This window comes from Microcaecilia unicolor, chromosome 6 (genome assembly GCF_901765095.1).
Source record: "Microcaecilia unicolor chromosome 6, aMicUni1.1, whole genome shotgun sequence".
Lineage (NCBI taxonomy): Eukaryota > Metazoa > Chordata > Amphibia > Gymnophiona > Siphonopidae > Microcaecilia > Microcaecilia unicolor.
The window spans coordinates 297,003,788-297,021,112 of record NC_044036.1 but is presented as its reverse complement, the minus strand read 5'-3'; the positions used below and the strand labels follow the sequence as shown (position 1 = coordinate 297,021,112).

General features: G+C 43.5%; 1 protein-coding gene across 1 annotated transcript in view; it reads left to right on the top strand.

Annotated features, from left to right (window-relative positions):
- The first annotated feature begins 944 nt into the window (after positions 1–944).
- LOC115473204 (collagen alpha-1(XXVII) chain B-like) overlaps positions 945–17,325 on the top strand; it is a 252,306-nt gene continuing 235,925 nt past the window's right edge. The window contains exons 1-2 of the mRNA XM_030207971.1: positions 945–1,204; positions 13,333–13,403. Coding sequence (XP_030063831.1) covers positions 984–1,204; positions 13,333–13,403 — 292 coding nt within the window. The 5' untranslated portion in view covers positions 945–983. The remainder of the gene's footprint in view (positions 1,205–13,332; positions 13,404–17,325) is intronic.

Sequence of the window (17,325 nt, the reverse complement as noted above, 5' to 3'; positions counted from 1 at the left end):
CTACATATCAACTCCTTGAGGTAATCCCCTGTCTGAACAAAGTTAGTTTTTTTTGAAATCTAGAACCTTCACTTTTGAATGAAGCCTCTCCACACCTATCTTAATATTAAACCACACTATCTGGTGATCACAGGATGCCATATGATCACCCAGTATAACTAGAAGAACTAATACTATATTATAAGTGTATTATCAAGTTCCAGTCTGGTTGTTATATATTTTATGAACCAGTGCACATAGTGCCTTTTTGAGTTCCAGAGCAGGGATGAGTACCCAGACATCCTCCAGCATTTTCGCTATCCACATGTTCAAGATTTGCAGTTTTGCACATTTACGGACATATATATGTAACCAACAGATTGCCTTTTGTGCTGCATTCCCAACTATTCATGGGCATGTATATTAAATTTAAATTTAAAAAAAGGTTTGGATTCCTGGAGGTGAACTCCATAAATAGTTATTAAGGTAGATCTGGAGAAAGCCACCGTTTATCCCTTGAGGGTCAGTAGCATGGAATCCTGCTTCTTTTTGGAATGCTGCCAGGTCCTTGTGACTGGATTGGCCACTGTTGGGAAAAGGATGCTGGTGGGCTGGGTGGACCTTTGCACTTCTTATGTTCACTGATAAAAGCTAAACTTTAAAAGGCGACCTTCTAGCCAATAAAATGCTGGGTCAGGCACACGAGTAGCAGCGCCCAGTCAGACGCCCATCTAAAAGCAAAGCCACCTATCTCTAGATCTCCCACAGCCCTAGAAAAGTGGCCGATGCGCCACGACTAAGAGAGCCGAAAGTGCCCGCGTACAGACTGCCGGTTGCGCGGTTTCCCCCACCGATGCTCCAGCAGAGGCCGGGAAGAGTGTTTTACCTCTCTCTGGACGGACGAGGGCAGCAGGGAGAGCGAGGACTCGGGGCTTCAAATATTTGCCACTTAGGCAAAGCTTTCTTTTCCACTCCGAAGCTGCGGAGGAGTGGTTCTGGGACACATGTACAGCTCAGGAAACCGCTTTCCCAATGAAAGAAGCGCAGCCCGGCCTGAACAGCGTCTGCCCTTCCAAAGCGCCGCCGCGGCTCCTCGCAGCGCCCTTTCTGCCCAGACCTGCACTTCTGGCCGGCGGCTACACTGCAGCAAATGGGGATGGAGGAGGCATCGCTCTGATGGGGCAGACGGGAAGAATGAAGTAACCGTGATGGACCCGTGCAGGGGGTGAGTACAAACCCCAAATGATGAACTTGAAGGAGAGCGAGATTTCCCTGGGGCTGAAGGCACTCTTTTGGGGGAAGACCCCGGCTCACATCCCAGAGAGGCCGGGGCAGCTTGTCCCGCACTCCCCGCCCGGCTCGCAGGCTGGGCTGGAGGCGTTTCGGGGGGACCCTGATTTGCATAGTGACTACATTTCTAGTTTGGTTATGTTTAATGAAACGGGTGAATGGAGTGTTTGCTGGTAAATTTTAACTCACTAATTACACTAGACAGCCCGTTGTTTCCCAGTCACGGGTAATCACATCTGATGATAATTTATTGAATTCCCCTCTGGATGCAGGCTTTCTTAGCCTGAACTGAAGAAATGTACCGTAGTACTTTCAAATTTCCTGGAGTTTGTAGGAGTGAGGGCTTAAAAGAAATCGTATTTATTTAGTACGTGATTTCTTTTTAACGGGGTTTTAAACTTAATTGATTAATCTGTATTAGGGGGTAATTTTTATGAGCTGTTCAGAAAAGGAACTTCTTTTTTTTCAATGGCTCTTCTCAACGCGTTTGATCACACCTTTTATTTTAAACAAGAACAAAAAAAAAAGCTAGTTTTTGACATCCTTTTTTTATTAAGGGGGGGCTGCAGGGGTTTTTGAGTGTACTTTTTGACTAGTCTTGAATTTTTTTTTGTCTAATTTTTTTTGTATAAAAATGATGCAGCCCTTTATTGTCTTATTTATTGCAAGTTGTGAATCATCTTTTTATGGTATATCTTTTTTATTAAAGACAAAATAGCCTGTACAAGAAACACTAAACAATATTGTGTACACACATTTTTAAATCTAGATCACAACAGGAGTAAAGAGTAAAGAACATCAACCATGTCTACCACATAATACAGTTTTTAATAAATTCCCCTACCTCCCCAAACAACCCCCTCCGCCCCTCCTTCCCCCACCCCCGTTTCCCCAAACCACCCCCCCTTTTGTGAATCATCTTTTTATACTTTTTCTTTTTTAATTTACTGTTATACTTTCACAGTCTCTGCTGGGTGATTGGTAATGTTCTCACAACCCTTTTTTTTGTGAAGAAGTACTCCTAGTGTAACTTCTGTCTACCCACTTCTGAGTAGAGGAGTAGCCTAGTGGTTAGTGCAGCGGACTTTGATCCTGGGGAACTGGGTTCAGTTCCCACTGTAGCTCCTTGTGACTCTGGGCAAGTCACTTAACCCTCCATTGCCCCTAGTACAAAACTAGTACCTGAATATATGTAAACCGCTTTGAATGTAGTTGCAAAAACCTCTGAAAGGCAGTATATCAAGTCCCATTTCCCGTTCCCCTAGTATGACTTCTTGTAGAACTTCCTTTCCATTGAAATTGTTAATTGCCTGTTCCTTATTTATGTCTTCAAAGGTGTTTAAATGCCTTTGTCATACCTCTCTCTTTCCCCTCTTCTCTAGTGCAGGGTTATTTTATATTTGGTATTCCCCCTTCCCTGCAAAATACAGTCCAAAGCAGTGTAGAGTCAAATAAAAAAAAAAAATATCCTCTATTAATTGTATTAGATTTGTTTTATTGACTTGCATTTTTTCCATTTATGAATTTTGTTATATGTTTATTAATTTTATTGTATGCTATGTTGAGCAGTTGATAAGGTGGGATAAAAACACAAACAGAAAGAGAAAATGATCCAAACAGAATTAACAGGTGGTCATTTTAAACAGCAATTCCCACACGTTAAACATATATGTTAAAAATGAAAAAGGAGTCTTATCAAAGTATGTGGCCAAATATGCATGTACAAGTATGCAGACCAACAAGATCATTTATGCTTCTGTAAACACTAGGGCTAGTTCTAAAACTGAGTAGTGGGATCTTATTCTAGAAAGAAACCCAGGCGCCTAAGCTCTGCCACAGAAATACTAATGTAATCGAGTATCAATGCACCTCAACTCTAGGCAGCCCCACTTACATTAGCCATAGAGCTGGGACGCATGTAATTTACAGTATTCTGGGCCCCTTTACTAAGTGGGGATGCGCAGTAGCGGCGGCAGCCATTTTTACCATGTGCCAGGTCCTCTTTTACTGCAGTGGATAAAAAGGCTGAAAAAAATGGCTATGTAGTAAGTTTGCATTTGCCATGTGACCATTTCAGGGGGAGGGAGCACTTACCGCCACCCATTGAGGTGGTGGATAGGGCTCCCCTGGTAACCGGGCAAAACGCGACACTGCTTGATTACCCCCTGCGGAAATAGTTTTGAAATATTTCTAGCAGTGGAAATGGCACACACTGGGGGGTAGAACTACTGCCAGCACCTGCGTTGGGCTGGCAGTAGTTCTGGCTTGCCATGCAGCAAGCCTTTAGTAAAAAGGGCCCTTATCTGTGCACGTGGGAGACATGCTCTGCCCTGTGTACATCCCTTTCCAAATAAGCTAAGTGGGTATTTGAGGAACTGTGCTTAGGTAGAATTTATGTATATGCCATTAGTATGAAAATTTATGCACATAGCACTAGATTCTATATATGACGCAGAAAAAAACTGCGCTTAGTTCTATTCTATAACCCTCATCTAACATTAGGCATGGTTTATAAGTACATAAGTATTGCCATACTGGGAAAGACCAAAGGTCCATCAAACCCAGCATCCTGTTTCCAACAGTGACCAATCCAGGTCACAAATACCCGGCAAGATCCCAAAAATGTACAAAACATTTTATACTGCTTATCCCAGAAATAGTGGATTTTCCCCAAGTCCATTTAATAACGGTCTATGGACTTTTCCTTTAAGAAGCCGTCCAAACCTTTTTTAAACTCCGCTAAGCTAACCGCCTTTACCACATTCTCTGGCAACGAATTCCAGAGTTTAATTACACGTTGAGTGAAGAAACATTTTCTCAGGTTCATTTTAAATTTACTACATTGTAGCTTCATCGCATGCCCCCTAGTCCTAGTATTTTTGGAAAGCGTGAACAGACGCTTCACATCTACCCGTTCAACTACATGTAGTGCCTGGACCTATGACTAAATTTAGGTGCGATCATTTACGCTAAATAAAACCTGGTGTAAATGCTTGTGCCTAACTTAGGCATGGATTGGGTTTATATAACAGTACCTGTAGTTTCTAGGAATGCCCATGACCCATCCATGCTCCTCCCATGGCCACACCCCTTTTGAGATCCGTGCGTTAGAATGTACGCGCACCACTTTACAGAATACGTTTAGAAAGTCGCAGATGTAAATTCTAATTAACGCTGATAAATGTTTGTTAATGGCCAATTATCAGCACTGATTGGCTTGTTAAACAGTTAAGTTGCATGTGCAGTTTGGCTGCACTTCCAAATTTGTACTCGCAACTTTATTCACCATATGTAGAATTTGGAGAATAGGGCTTAGGTGCTCTTTTACAAAGTGATTGTAAGCCGCTAATCTGGAACTACTGCTGGCCCAACACAGGTACTGGCGGTAGGTCCAGTTTCAGTGTGCGCTATTTCCCGCACTAGGGAAAATCGCCCCATATTTTTTTTAACATGGCGCTAACCCGGTGGTAATCGGGCAGCATCGCGTGCTACCCGGTTACCTCCGGGTTAGCGTGGGAGCCCTTACTACCACCTCAATGTGTGGCAGTAAGTACTCCCTCTTGCATGGCCATGCAGTAAGAGCAATCTTACCGTGTGGCCGTGGCTATTTTCAACCTTTTTTTTTACCTGCTGCGATTATAAGGGACTCAGCGCACGGCAAAAACGTCCCCTGCCATGAGAGCAGAACCCTTTTTTTTTACCACAGCTTGGTAAAAGGTCCCCTTAATGCAGTAAAGGGAGCTAAAACTTAGGGGACCAAAATTTTGGGTGCTAACTGCCAGTTCTATAATGGATATATTATGTGTACTTCCTGTTTAAAAAAAATGTTAGCATAAATTCACATTTTGGCATCTAACTCTAGGCGCCAGTACTTACCGTGTTAACAGCTGGTATAAATACGTGTGCCCAAAAAATGTCAGTTACAGGCATAACTGACAGTATTCTATAACACCACCTAATTGCTTAGCATGCCCCTGACCTATCCATGACCCCCCTGAAGTTGTATACCGTAGAAATTAGGCACTAAGGAGCTGATATTTAGCTGAACTAACTCTGGATATTCAATGCTGGGGCATGTGCAGCTCTCTTCATTGAATATCCGGGTATGACTGCCGACCTGGAAGTTAATCCGGCACTGGCCAGTATTCAGGCCGGTGCCCACTTAACTCATCACACAAAGTTAGGCAGCTGTTTTGCTGTTCTAACTGTATGCGGTTACTTAGCCAGTTAGCGGACTGATATCACCGTTAACCGGCTAAGTAGATGCTCTACTCACACTGCGCCCCAGCCCGCTCCTAACATAGCCGGAAAAAAGGGCAACACCTAGAAAGCTCATAGTACGGGCAATAAGATTCTGGATCTAGAGGCTGTGATGGAAGAAATATATAACAAAGAAAATGTTCCAAAAAGAGTTAAACCTTTCTTCCCAAGGGAAATATTCCGCAGCCTGGTACAATCAATGGTACTAAGTCACCTAGATTACTGCAACGCCATCTATGCCGGATGCAAAGAGCAAATCAGTAAGAAACTCCAAACTGCCCAAAACACAACAGCCAGACTCCTATTTGGAAAAACGAAATATGAAAGCGCCAAACCCCTAAGAGAAAAACTACACTGGCTCCCACTAAAAGAACGAATTGCATTCAAAATCTGCACCCTGGTCCATAAAATCATTCACGGCGAGGCCCCGGTCTATATGTCAGACCTTATAGACTTACCAACCAGGAACACAAAAAGGTCAGCACGCACATTCCTGAATCTCCACTACCCCATCTGGCTTCTCCTACATAAGCATGCAAATATGGAACGCACTACCAAATGTCATAAAAACAACGCATGACTTAACAATCTTCCGAAAACTACTGAAAACCAACCTGTTCAAAAAGGCATACCACAAGGATCCATCCTAAATACTTGACAACGAAACTCTACCAAAACTAGACAAAACCGAACTCTCTACACATGATTGCTTCAGCCACTCTGTCACTAATGAACATTAACGCACTGCCACTTTATTTCTCATGCTGGAATGAACTTTCTATATTTGATTGTTTAACTTACTATATAAGTTACTATCTAACTTACTCTATAATTTGCTCTATCATTTATGAACTCTAATGCAATACCACTTTGTATTTCTCACTCCGGAAATGGCGATCGCCACTAGGGCGTAATGTAAGCCACATTGATCCTGCAAATAGGTGGGAAAATGTGGGATACAAATGCAACAAGTAAATAAAATAGACTTGGATTTAGTGGCAGTCACGGAGTCGTAGGTCATGGAGAGCCATAACTGGGTTATAGTTATATCAGTCTATAATATATTAAGGAAGGACTGGATAGGAAGAACGGAAGAAGGTGTGCCATTATCCCCCAGATTCTATATAGTGCGCCTAGAGAACTGCATCAAAATCGGGGAGGATTCTATAACGATGTGCGTAACTCAATTGGCTTAATAAGCTAATGAGCGCTGATAACAGCACTTAACATGCAATAATGAGCACTAATTGGCACTGATTAGAATTCAGGCGCATGACTCGCTAAGCATATTCTGTAATGATGTGTGCCAAACTTAATGCGCGCAGGCAAAAAGGGGCATGGTTATAGGTTGGGAAATGGGCATTTTGTGGGTGTTCTGAAATTTACACTCCTCCATATCGCATATGGCCCTGTGCACCTAAATCTAAGCACCAGGATTTATGCCACATTTTCGTTGGTGTAAATGGATGTGCATAGATTTAGGTGCTGAAATATCAACTAAGCATCTATATAATAATTTGTACCGTCTGCTTCCCTGGATGACTGGCTGTCTGGGTTTGTAACATCCTGACGTCAACTCGCCTTCAGTGTTCCCTTCCCTCTTAGTGTCCCGCCCTCACGTAAAGACGAAATGATGTCGGAGGAGGGCAGAATACTGAGAGGGAAGGCAAGGGAACACTGCAGGTGACGCGAGCCTAGCCTGCCTGCCGCCCTGACCTGAGGTAAGATGGACAGCTTACAGGCAGGCCAGCAGGAAGGACAGAGTCACTGGCCATGGAGGGGAGGAGAGAATTGCTGGACATGGATGGGATGGGAGGGCAGGGCAGAAGCGAATCGCTGGATATCGATGGGATGGGAGGTGAGGGGAGAATCGCGGTTCATTTATAAACATAATCGCCATTACATGATAGCCTTGCTAGCGCCCGTTTCATTTTTTTTTTTCGAAACGGGCCTTTTTTGCTTGTATTCTATAATTGGTGCCTAAATCTAGTTGCTGATTATAGAATAAGCTTAGTCAGTGCCGATTTTTCAGACGCCATATATAGAATCTCTCCTTATATGTTGACGCTAATATTAAAGTAGCAGAATTGAAGGACTTGCAGGGTAAATAATAAGCACTGTGTGTTAAGCTAGAAAGAGGAGATAAAACATCTTTGTACATTGGTGTGATGTACAGACCTCCTTCACAGGCAGAAGTGAACAAAGATTTAATTGAGGACATTCACAATATAGCTATGGAAGAGGAAGTTCTAGTAAAAGATGATTTCAGTATGCTGGATGATTGGGGCATACTTGCTATGAAGTTGTCTTGAAGTAGGGAGATCCTAAATTCTCTACAGAGAGCACTGTTCCAGCATTTGGTACTAGAACCTTATGGAATGGGGCCATACTGGACCTTGTGCTTACACATGGGGTGAGTGTTTTACAGTGAGTTATCATTTAGCATCCAGCGATCACCGAATGGTGTGGTTCAATATTAAGACGTATGTGGAGAGGGTTTATTAAAAAGTGAAGGTTCTAGACTTCAAAAAATTGACTTTGTCAAGATGGGGGCTATCTCATGGAGTTGTTAGCTGGATGGGAGCATTTGGGAGAAGCAGAAAATCAGTGGGCAACAAACCATTTTATTTATTTAGATTTGCTCACACCTTTTTCAGTAGTGGCCCAAGGTGAGTTACATTCAAGTATACTGGGTATTTTTCTGTCCCTGCAGGGCTCACAATCTAGATTTGTACCTGAGGCAATGACTTGCCCAGGATCACGAGGAGCAGCAATAGGATTTGAACTGGCCACTTCTGGATGTGAAGACTGGTGTTCTAACCACTAGGCCGCTCCTCTACTCCGCTTTGTCAGGAAAGTAAATAAAAGCAAGAGAAAAAGAAGGCCACTTTGGTTCTCAAAAGTAGTAGCTGAAAAGGTAAGGGAAAAGAGGTTAGCCTTCATAAACTACTATAGACTGCACAAAGAGGAAGACAATAAGGTCAGGAAAGCAAAGATGCAAATTAAATCAACTAGCCAATACGGTAACACAGGAGAACAAGATATTTTGTAGATATGTAGCGATAAGAGGAAGTACAAAAGTGGCATTGTGAAGCACAATGGTGAAGGAAAGAAATATATAGAAGTTGATGAGGATAAAGCAGAAGTGCTAAATAAATAATTCTGTTCTATGTTTAAAGATGAAGGGCTAGGAGTAGGACTGCAGAAGACAAACGCAAATAGGAATGGAAATGCGGCAGACAAACGATTTTCAGAAGACCGTGTTCATGAAGATCTAGCTAAACTAAAGGTGTACAAAACAATGGGGCTGGATGAAATACATCCGAGGGTATTGAAGGAACTTAGGGAAGTTCTGGAAGCTCTGCTGTTTGACCTTTTCAATGTTTCTTTAGAGTCAGGAGAGGTCCCGGAGGAGTGAAGAAGGGCAGATTTGGTCCCTCTCCTCAAAAGTAGAGGTAAAGAGGGAGGTTGAGAACTATGGGCTGGTTAGTCTGGTCTCTGTGGTGAGTAAATTCATGGGAAACTCTTCTAAAACAGAGGATGGTTAAGTTTCAGGAATCCAATGGATTGCAAGATCTGAAGCAGCATGGTTTAATAAAGGTAGGTTTTGCCAGACGAATCTGATCAATTTCTTTCAATGAGTGACCAGAGAGTTGGATTGAGGGAGAGCATTAGGTGTGGTTTACTTAGATTGTAGCAAAGCCTTTGACTCAGTCCACATAGGTAATTTAGGGGTCCTTTTACTAAGGTGTGCTGAAAAATGGGCTGTGCTAGTGTAGGCGTGTGTTTTGGGTGCGCGCAGACCCACTTTTCAGCACGCCCTATAAAAAAGGCCTTTTTAAAATTTTTGCCAAAAATGGACGTGCGGCAAAATAAAAATTGGTGCGCATCCATTTTGGGTCTGAGACCTTACCGCCACCCATTGACTTAGCGGTAAGGTCTCACGCGGTAACCGGGCGATAACCGTCTATGCGCATAGAATGATGATTACTGCCCAGTTTCCACCATGCGCAGGAAAATAAAAATTATTTTCCGGCGCGCATAGTGGGTGTGCGTAAAAAATGAAATTACCGCCCAGGCCACTCGTACACAGCTTAGTAAAAGGGCCCTAATGGTTGAGTGGAAGACGACTAAGGGTAGTGGTAAATTAAATTCACTCTGAGCAAAGGGTGTTATCAGTGGTGTGCCACAGGGATTGGTCCTTGATCAAACTTTTTAAAAACCTTTTTTAGAGCAATACTGCGGAAGGGCTGTCTGGAAAGATTTGCCTCTTTGCATATTTATTTATTTGTTGCATTTATCTCCCACATTTTCCCACCTATTTTCAGGCTCAATGTGGCTTACAATTTTTCTGTTATGACATGTCATTTCAGAATACATATGCAATTGATAATATATATAGAAGAAGAATGCTAAATTAACATTCGGGTAAAAAAGGGAAAATATACAAATGGTATCACATATTAACATGGGTTGCATATTAAAATTAAACAATACGGTATATGAAGAGAGTAATCCTATAGTTAAGTAGATGATGGTGAATTACAATTATGATACCAAAATCTGCAAAAGGGAAGACACGGAGGCTCATTTTCAAAGCACTTAGCCTCCCAAAGTTCCATAGAAACCTATGGAACTTAGCCTCCCAAAGTGCTTTGAAAATATGCCTCACAGTGTATTAAAGATATCATCTTATTTTCTTTTCCATGTTGTATTTTGTTTGATTTCTATTGATAAAAATATCTAAAAACTTTCTTTGGAGGGGGCATGTCTGGGGGCAGAGAGTGGGCATTCCTGCATCAGTTAGTTCAGCTTAACGCACAGATCCTTGCTAATCGATTAGAACAGGATTATTTTATTTATTTGTTACATTTGTATCCCACATTTTCCCACCGTTTTTGCACATTAGCACATGACCCCTTACCACCTAAAACTGAGTTGTCAGTACATGCATTCTAATTCTTTTATATGGCCGTGTGCTAATGGCAACATTAGCCCATGGGAAAGAAAGCCAGCAGATCAATGTCACAACAAAAAGATTTTATTGAAGATACCGTGTATGAACAAATCGCCCGACACAGGCCGTGTTTCGCCCACCTAGGGCTGCGTCAGGGGCTAATTTGAAACCTTCATAAAGGTGCAAATATGGTGCATAAAAGTCAAGAAAAAACCAGCTAAAACGGGAATCCTGTGGTCTCTAGCATACACAAATGGACACACCATTATTGAAGCTTCAAACTTTTTACCTGGTGTGGTAAAAGGGGGGTCTTGGCGCACATCGAAAACATGTGCCGATGCTACTGTAGGCCCCCTTTTACCGTAGCGTGATAAAAGGGGTCCTAAGTTTGATATTCAACACTATATCATCTATGGGGCACTGCATAAAGACTTTTATACAGTACTATTTGTACGGTTACCGTGGCCAACTCCACCCCTGGCATGTTCTCAAAATAGCCAGTTTTGCTTTAGGTGCTAACCAAATATTTTCAACAGCACTAATCGGTTGAGTGCTGCTCAGTGGCGTAGCGAGGGCGGCTGCCACCCGGGGCAGTCTGCCGCTGCGCACCCCCTCCCTCCCTGGGTGCAGCATAATACCTCTCCTCGGCGCATCAACCCCACCTTGGCGCATCACCCAAGCCCCACCCCCGAGTGCATTCTTGCCTGCCGTGTGCACGCCGCTGGGGGGGGGGGTGTCGGCTCCGCTGGTTCCCTGCTCCCTCTGCCCTGGAACAAGAAGTAACCTGTTCTGGGGCAGAGGGAGCAGGGAACCAGCGGAGCCGACACCCCTACCGCCCCGCTCTTGCTACGCCACTGGTGCTGCTGAAAATGACCAGTTAGACCCAAGCAAGCAATTTAACTGGCCGAGAGCTGTTTCTGGCTAATTAAATCACTTTGAATATCGATCGACCCAGCAGTTTTTCATGCCTGAAGGCACAAAGGCTTCCAAACCGATTCAGGGTTTTGAAAAACTTAGAATTCCAATATCTTGCAGTGTTTGTAGTTTTTGGTTCATTACCTTCCTAAGAAACATTACAGGAATCTACTTAAACAGTAGTAAAAGTACATTTGTTCATCTATAAGCTTGATGGATTTTTTTCCATATTTTTAATTCCATAATGAATATTTGTACAAATGTGTGTATATATGTTCGTTCTCTCTCTCTCTCACGTGGGTCCACGGGGGCCTGGGCCCCTGTAGATTTGGCCCTGGATGACCCTCTCGACCCCCTTCTGCCGTCACCTATCTTTGCTGGCGGGGGACCCCAACCCCACCAGATGAGGTCCTCTTCTTCCTTCGTTCTGTTTCTGAGTCTGACATCCTGCATGTTGTGCGTGTAGGACGTCAGACTCACAGAAACAGAACGAAGCCTTACAGATTGCAAGGCTTCGTTCTGTTTTGTTCTGTTTCTGAGTCTGATGTCCATCAGACTCAGAAACAGAATGAAGGAAGAAGAGGATCTCGGCTGGCGGGGGTTGATGTCCCCCACCAGCAAAGGTAGGCAATGGCGACAGCGGGGGAGGGTTGGCGGCGGGAGGGGGTCGAGAGGGTCGTCGGCAGGGGGGGGGGTCAAAGTTGGTGGTGGCGCCGGGGGTGGGGCTAAAATGTGCCCCCTCACCTCGGGCTCTGGACCCCCTTCCCGCCGAAGTCTGGCTACACCCCTGGTATCACATACCATGTAAATGAGTTTATCTTGTTGGGCAGACTGGATAGACTGTACAGGTCTTTATCTGCCGTCATTTACTATGTTACATACATATATACATCGAGGAAAATTCTATAAATTCTGCTTAAAATTTGGCACCAAAAAAAAATCGGTGCTGAGTGGTATTCTATAACTGGAGTTCGGGATAGAATAGTGTGTAGTGCCGGGATTTGCACTTAACTTTAGGCACGAGGAGTTACACCAACTGAAACCAGGTGTAAATCCCAGCACGGATCCCTGTGCGCATTTTGTAATTACCTACGTAAGGTGCATTTTCTTTGCATGTTATGATTATTGTATATTTTGAATTTTCCAATTTAAAAAACACTGCATACATTTTAAGGGAACGCCCCTGGCCCGGCCATGCCCCCTTCATAGATCCATGTGGAAACACATGCTATTCTATAAATAGGTGCATGTGTTTTCACGCGGATCTGGTGTTTTGGTCCTGTTTCAGTGCCTTGCATCTGTTAGAATGCTTTTTCGCCCTGAAAATTCAGTGCAGTAGTACCGTGTTTCCCCGAAAATAAGACACTGTCTTATATTATTTTTTGCCCCCCAAAATGCACTAGGTCTTATTTTCAGGGGCTGTCTTATTTTTTGGGGAAACATCAGGGTTGGATCGGGATTGGCCCGCCTGCCCTCCGTTGCTCCCGGAACTAACCTTAAACGCCTCCTTTCACCTTCGCAGCAAGCAGCAGGGCAGGCCACTCCTTCCTTCCGTGTCCCGCCCTCGCCTGATGTAACGTCCGCGAGGGCGAGGCACGGAAGGAAGGAGAGGTCTGCCCTGCTGCTTGCTGCGAAGGTGAAAGGAGGCGTTTAAGGTTAGTTCCGGGAGCGACGGAGGGTGGGTGGAGGGGTGGGGGCCAGGCGACCTCAGGTGGGAGGGGTGGCCGGGGGGCGGCCTTGTCCGGCTCTCAGCGGCCCTGCTTTCAAACAAAAATTTGCTAGGTCTTATTTTCGGGGGATGTCTTACTTTCGGGGAAACAGGGTAGCACAATTTTCACCACTGAATATGCAGTTTCCCCCATTGTGTATATCTGTGTGCATGTACAATATAATGATATTATTATTTTTATGAGTCTTGTTTTTACTTGCAGTGGCTTCAGCTTTCTCTGCATTACTTTATGTTTTACCTGTTGCTTGGGATTTATTCACGGAACATCTGAAGGTAAATCATTTGCTTTCTGAACAAATGTTTCTGAATTGGGAGTTATGGATATTGGTGTCATTATTCAAAAGCACGTATGCAGGTGTCGATGGGTACACACCACATAATTGTTCAAAAAATAACCCAGTGGCTAACACTTAACTTCTGGCAGTATGAATCAAGATTTGGCTAAAATTATGCCTTTTAAGTTGGGGTAGGATTTGGGGTGATCTAGCAGCGGGGCTAAAAGTTAAGTAGAGAGTTGCAGAGTTCAGTTAGTCGCTGTCTAATTTATCTGTGTAAGTTGGACTGCATAAGGGCAGTGGAATGGGGTGTGTGGTGGGTGGGTGGGTATGGGATGGCTTGGGGAGTTGGGCCTTTAGCACACAATAATTGTAAGGTTAATGGATGGACAGGGTCACTCAACCTTCTAAATATTTTTTGCCTTTGGGAATGGGTGCCCCTAGGTTATTGCATACATGTTTTTAATGTTTGGATTTAGGGGGATCTGCTTCTTCTGCCTAAAGTTATACAGATAGCAGCAATATTCAGTCACTGTTCAGGCAAGTGATCCATGCAGACTGGACAGCAAAAACAGCAGTCATAACTTCAAACAAATATTCATTTAGTTTTAAACAATTTTATTGATGACCTGTCACAAACAATACAATATTCATACGCTATGTTCAAGATACATCAGGAAACAAATGAACAACTTGTAATCATAACATAGGAGGTAGCCATCACTTTTCTCTTTAGCTACCTCCCTCCCTACTCCCAGCTATTTCTCTTTTATCCGTACCTCTATATCCCTCCCCGCAACCTACAAATATTCATTTAAAGGTATTCAGCTGCCGCACTTGCACAACATGGGTAAAAACCTGGATAATGTATTGAATAACTTCAGGAAATTATGCAGGTTTTTACCCACGTTGTGTAATAACTTATCTGTTTCACTTTATGCAGAAACTGCCCACTGAATATTGTCCTGATTATTTTTAAGGCTGGGGTTGCTATAGGATGCATCCCTTAGGGCAGCACTTATCAAACTTTCTGTGGTCGTGACTGCATTATCGCAGCCATAGAAAGCATGCAACCCTCGGAGGTGCAGGCCAAAGACATTTCTATTTACAGCCTACACAGGGTGTGACCCCATTTGGAGTTGTGATCCACTGTTTGGGCAGTCCTGCCTTAGGACTTCATTGGGAGATTAACTACCTTGTTATACAGAAGAGGATTAAAGTCATTTTTTGGACTCCAGGGTTCTGGTTCCATCCCGCTGGTTTTAGTTATGTAGTGGCATCCATCTTTGTTCTCGTGTTTTGTGTTTGAATGTTTATGTATGTTTTGTTGTGTTCTGCCTGGTTTTAAGTGCAGAATACATATATATGAATGCAAAAATAAATTACAGAATGGTGGACTCTGTTGAGGCAGAACTGAGTAGGTGCTGTCCAATTGGGATAAGTTTTCACCCTCAAGTTTAAGGACTGTCTGGTTGTATATAATAGATTAATGTTGTTTTTAAAAGGAGATAAAGAACCCCCAAACTTTCATGTCTCGGCACTATTGCGACTCTGTACAGCCATGAAATTAGAATCACAGGTCTTTAAAAAAACTTCTTTATGCATATTTTTGCAATAACACTGTGCTTATTTTAGAAGTTCTATTCTTGTTTTGAATATCTGAATACTGGCATTTATATATCTGTATTGTGTAGTCGTCCAAATCTCAATTTTTACAAAAAGGTAGTATGTCTGTATAGCAAGAAGGCATGCTCTGGGAGGGTTTTGGGAGGGACTAGGGAGGGCCCAAAATATGAACATCCAACTCTGATCACAGAAGGGGAGGAGGTGACGTCCAAGTTAAAAAAAAAAAAATGTATATTGCTATTTATACCTGGTACTTGTCATGTCCAGGTTACAGAAAGGTGGTGTTTTTGAGCAGCTGTCCACTGGAGGGATTAAGGTACAACATCAGTAGTTGCTGTCCCCCTCCCTCTCCCCTGAATGTGAAACCAACAAAGGGATACCAGGTCTATGATAGCTTCAGGTATTATGGACGTTCTTAACAGAGCAGTATGTGGATCTGAGGAGTAGCCTAATGGTTAGTGTAGTGGATGGGGAGTTTCTGATTTTTTTCCTTAAATTATGAGCCTTTCAGGGACTGAAACATACTCACTGTATCTGAATGTATAAGACACCTGAAAGCCTGAAGGCAATTGAAGTGGTGTACATTCAGGTACAGTCTGTATTTTTCTGTTCTTGGAGGGCTCACAATTAAAAAGAAAATCACATAACAGTTGCAGTGGGATTTGAACCTGAGTTCCTTGAATCTCAGTCCACTGCTCTAACCATTAGGCTACCCCTCTGCTCTACACAGAGATCTGTGTGGCTATTTTCTAAGACAGATGTTCCTATGCTGCCACATAGACATCTATGTCCCTTTTAAAGTTATACAGATACTATATGGCCATTTAAGTAGCTGCATGATCCAATTCTATTCATATAAATATTCACAGATTAGGGGTGGGGCGAGAAGGCCTTAAAATTATTGAGGTAGGAGTGAAACTCAATGGCTACATTTTGTTTAGACTTGTTCTATTCACTTCCTTTAAGTAATAATTCGTTGAAGATGCAATATAGAAAAATATTACTCAAAGATGAGGAATTCTGTGCAATCTTTATATGCAATATTCCCCCATCTTATGTTCTGACCTTGCCCCCCCATTCATAGTTTGTACATTTCAGTTTGTAAAAGGGATGTTCATGCTGGATGTTTCTAGCACATGGACGTCCATCTCGCATGTCTTTTAGAGCAAGCAGTATCCTGTTCTAAATACGTGTGAAATGAACGTCCATTTGTGATGCGCTTACTTGGACGTCCATATTCTGAGTTGGACGTCCTTTCTAAAATGCCCCTCCACATAAATTGTGCAGTGATAAATTAGCAAATACCTTTTCCAAAATATGCTTACCATTAGTTAAGAAGTAGTGCATATCATAAGTTAACAAAAAATATTTATCACCCTGGGGAAAGCCACTGCTTATTACCAGGAGTGAGCAACAGAGAATGAATGGATCCACTCTATGGAATTCTGCCAGGGAGCTGTGCACTCTGGCAGACAGGTTGCTGGGATTGATGGATCCGTTGATCTGATTCATGCTCCCGGGGGGAATCCTGTGCAACTGTGCAATGCAGAATCTATGGAGAATTCCTCTCCTGTGCAGATGGTGGCATGGGAACAGGAAGTAACAGCATCAGCCCTGCACAGCTGCAAGGAAGAAGCAGCAGAATTAGTATCTGGCCAGGTGCACCCCCAAATTCCAAAGGTAGGAAGGAGTGGCAGAGTCAGCTGCATGGACTGGAACGAGAAGACTGTAGTAACAGCCCCAATCTGTGCTGCAGAAGAAGGGGGAGAGAGTGAGGAAAAGTCAGGGAACACATGTGGTACAGAGCCTTGTCCCTCCCATTAACATAGTAGATGACGGCAGAAAAAGACCTGCACGGTCCATCCAGTCTGCCCAACAAGATAAACTCATATGTGCTATTTTCTGTGTATACCCTACCTTGATTTGTACCTGTCCTCTTCAGGGCACAGACCGTATAAGTCTGCCCAGCACTATCCCTGCCTCCCACCACCGGCTCTGGCACAGACCGTATAAGTCTGCCCAGCACTATCCCCGCCTCCCAACCACCAGCTCTGCCTCCCACCACCGGCTCTGGCACAGACCGTATAAGTCTGCCCAGCACTGTCCCCGCCTCCCAACCACCAGCCCCGCCTCCCCCCACCGGCTCTGCCACCCAATCTCGGCTATTTACCATAGACTTGCTTTTTGAAGTAGGCTGTGAAAACTGTAAGACTATTTATAGCTATTCTGCATGCTGTTTTAGATTATTTAAGGCCCTGTTTACTAAGCAGTGTTATAGGGGAAAGGGAAATGGG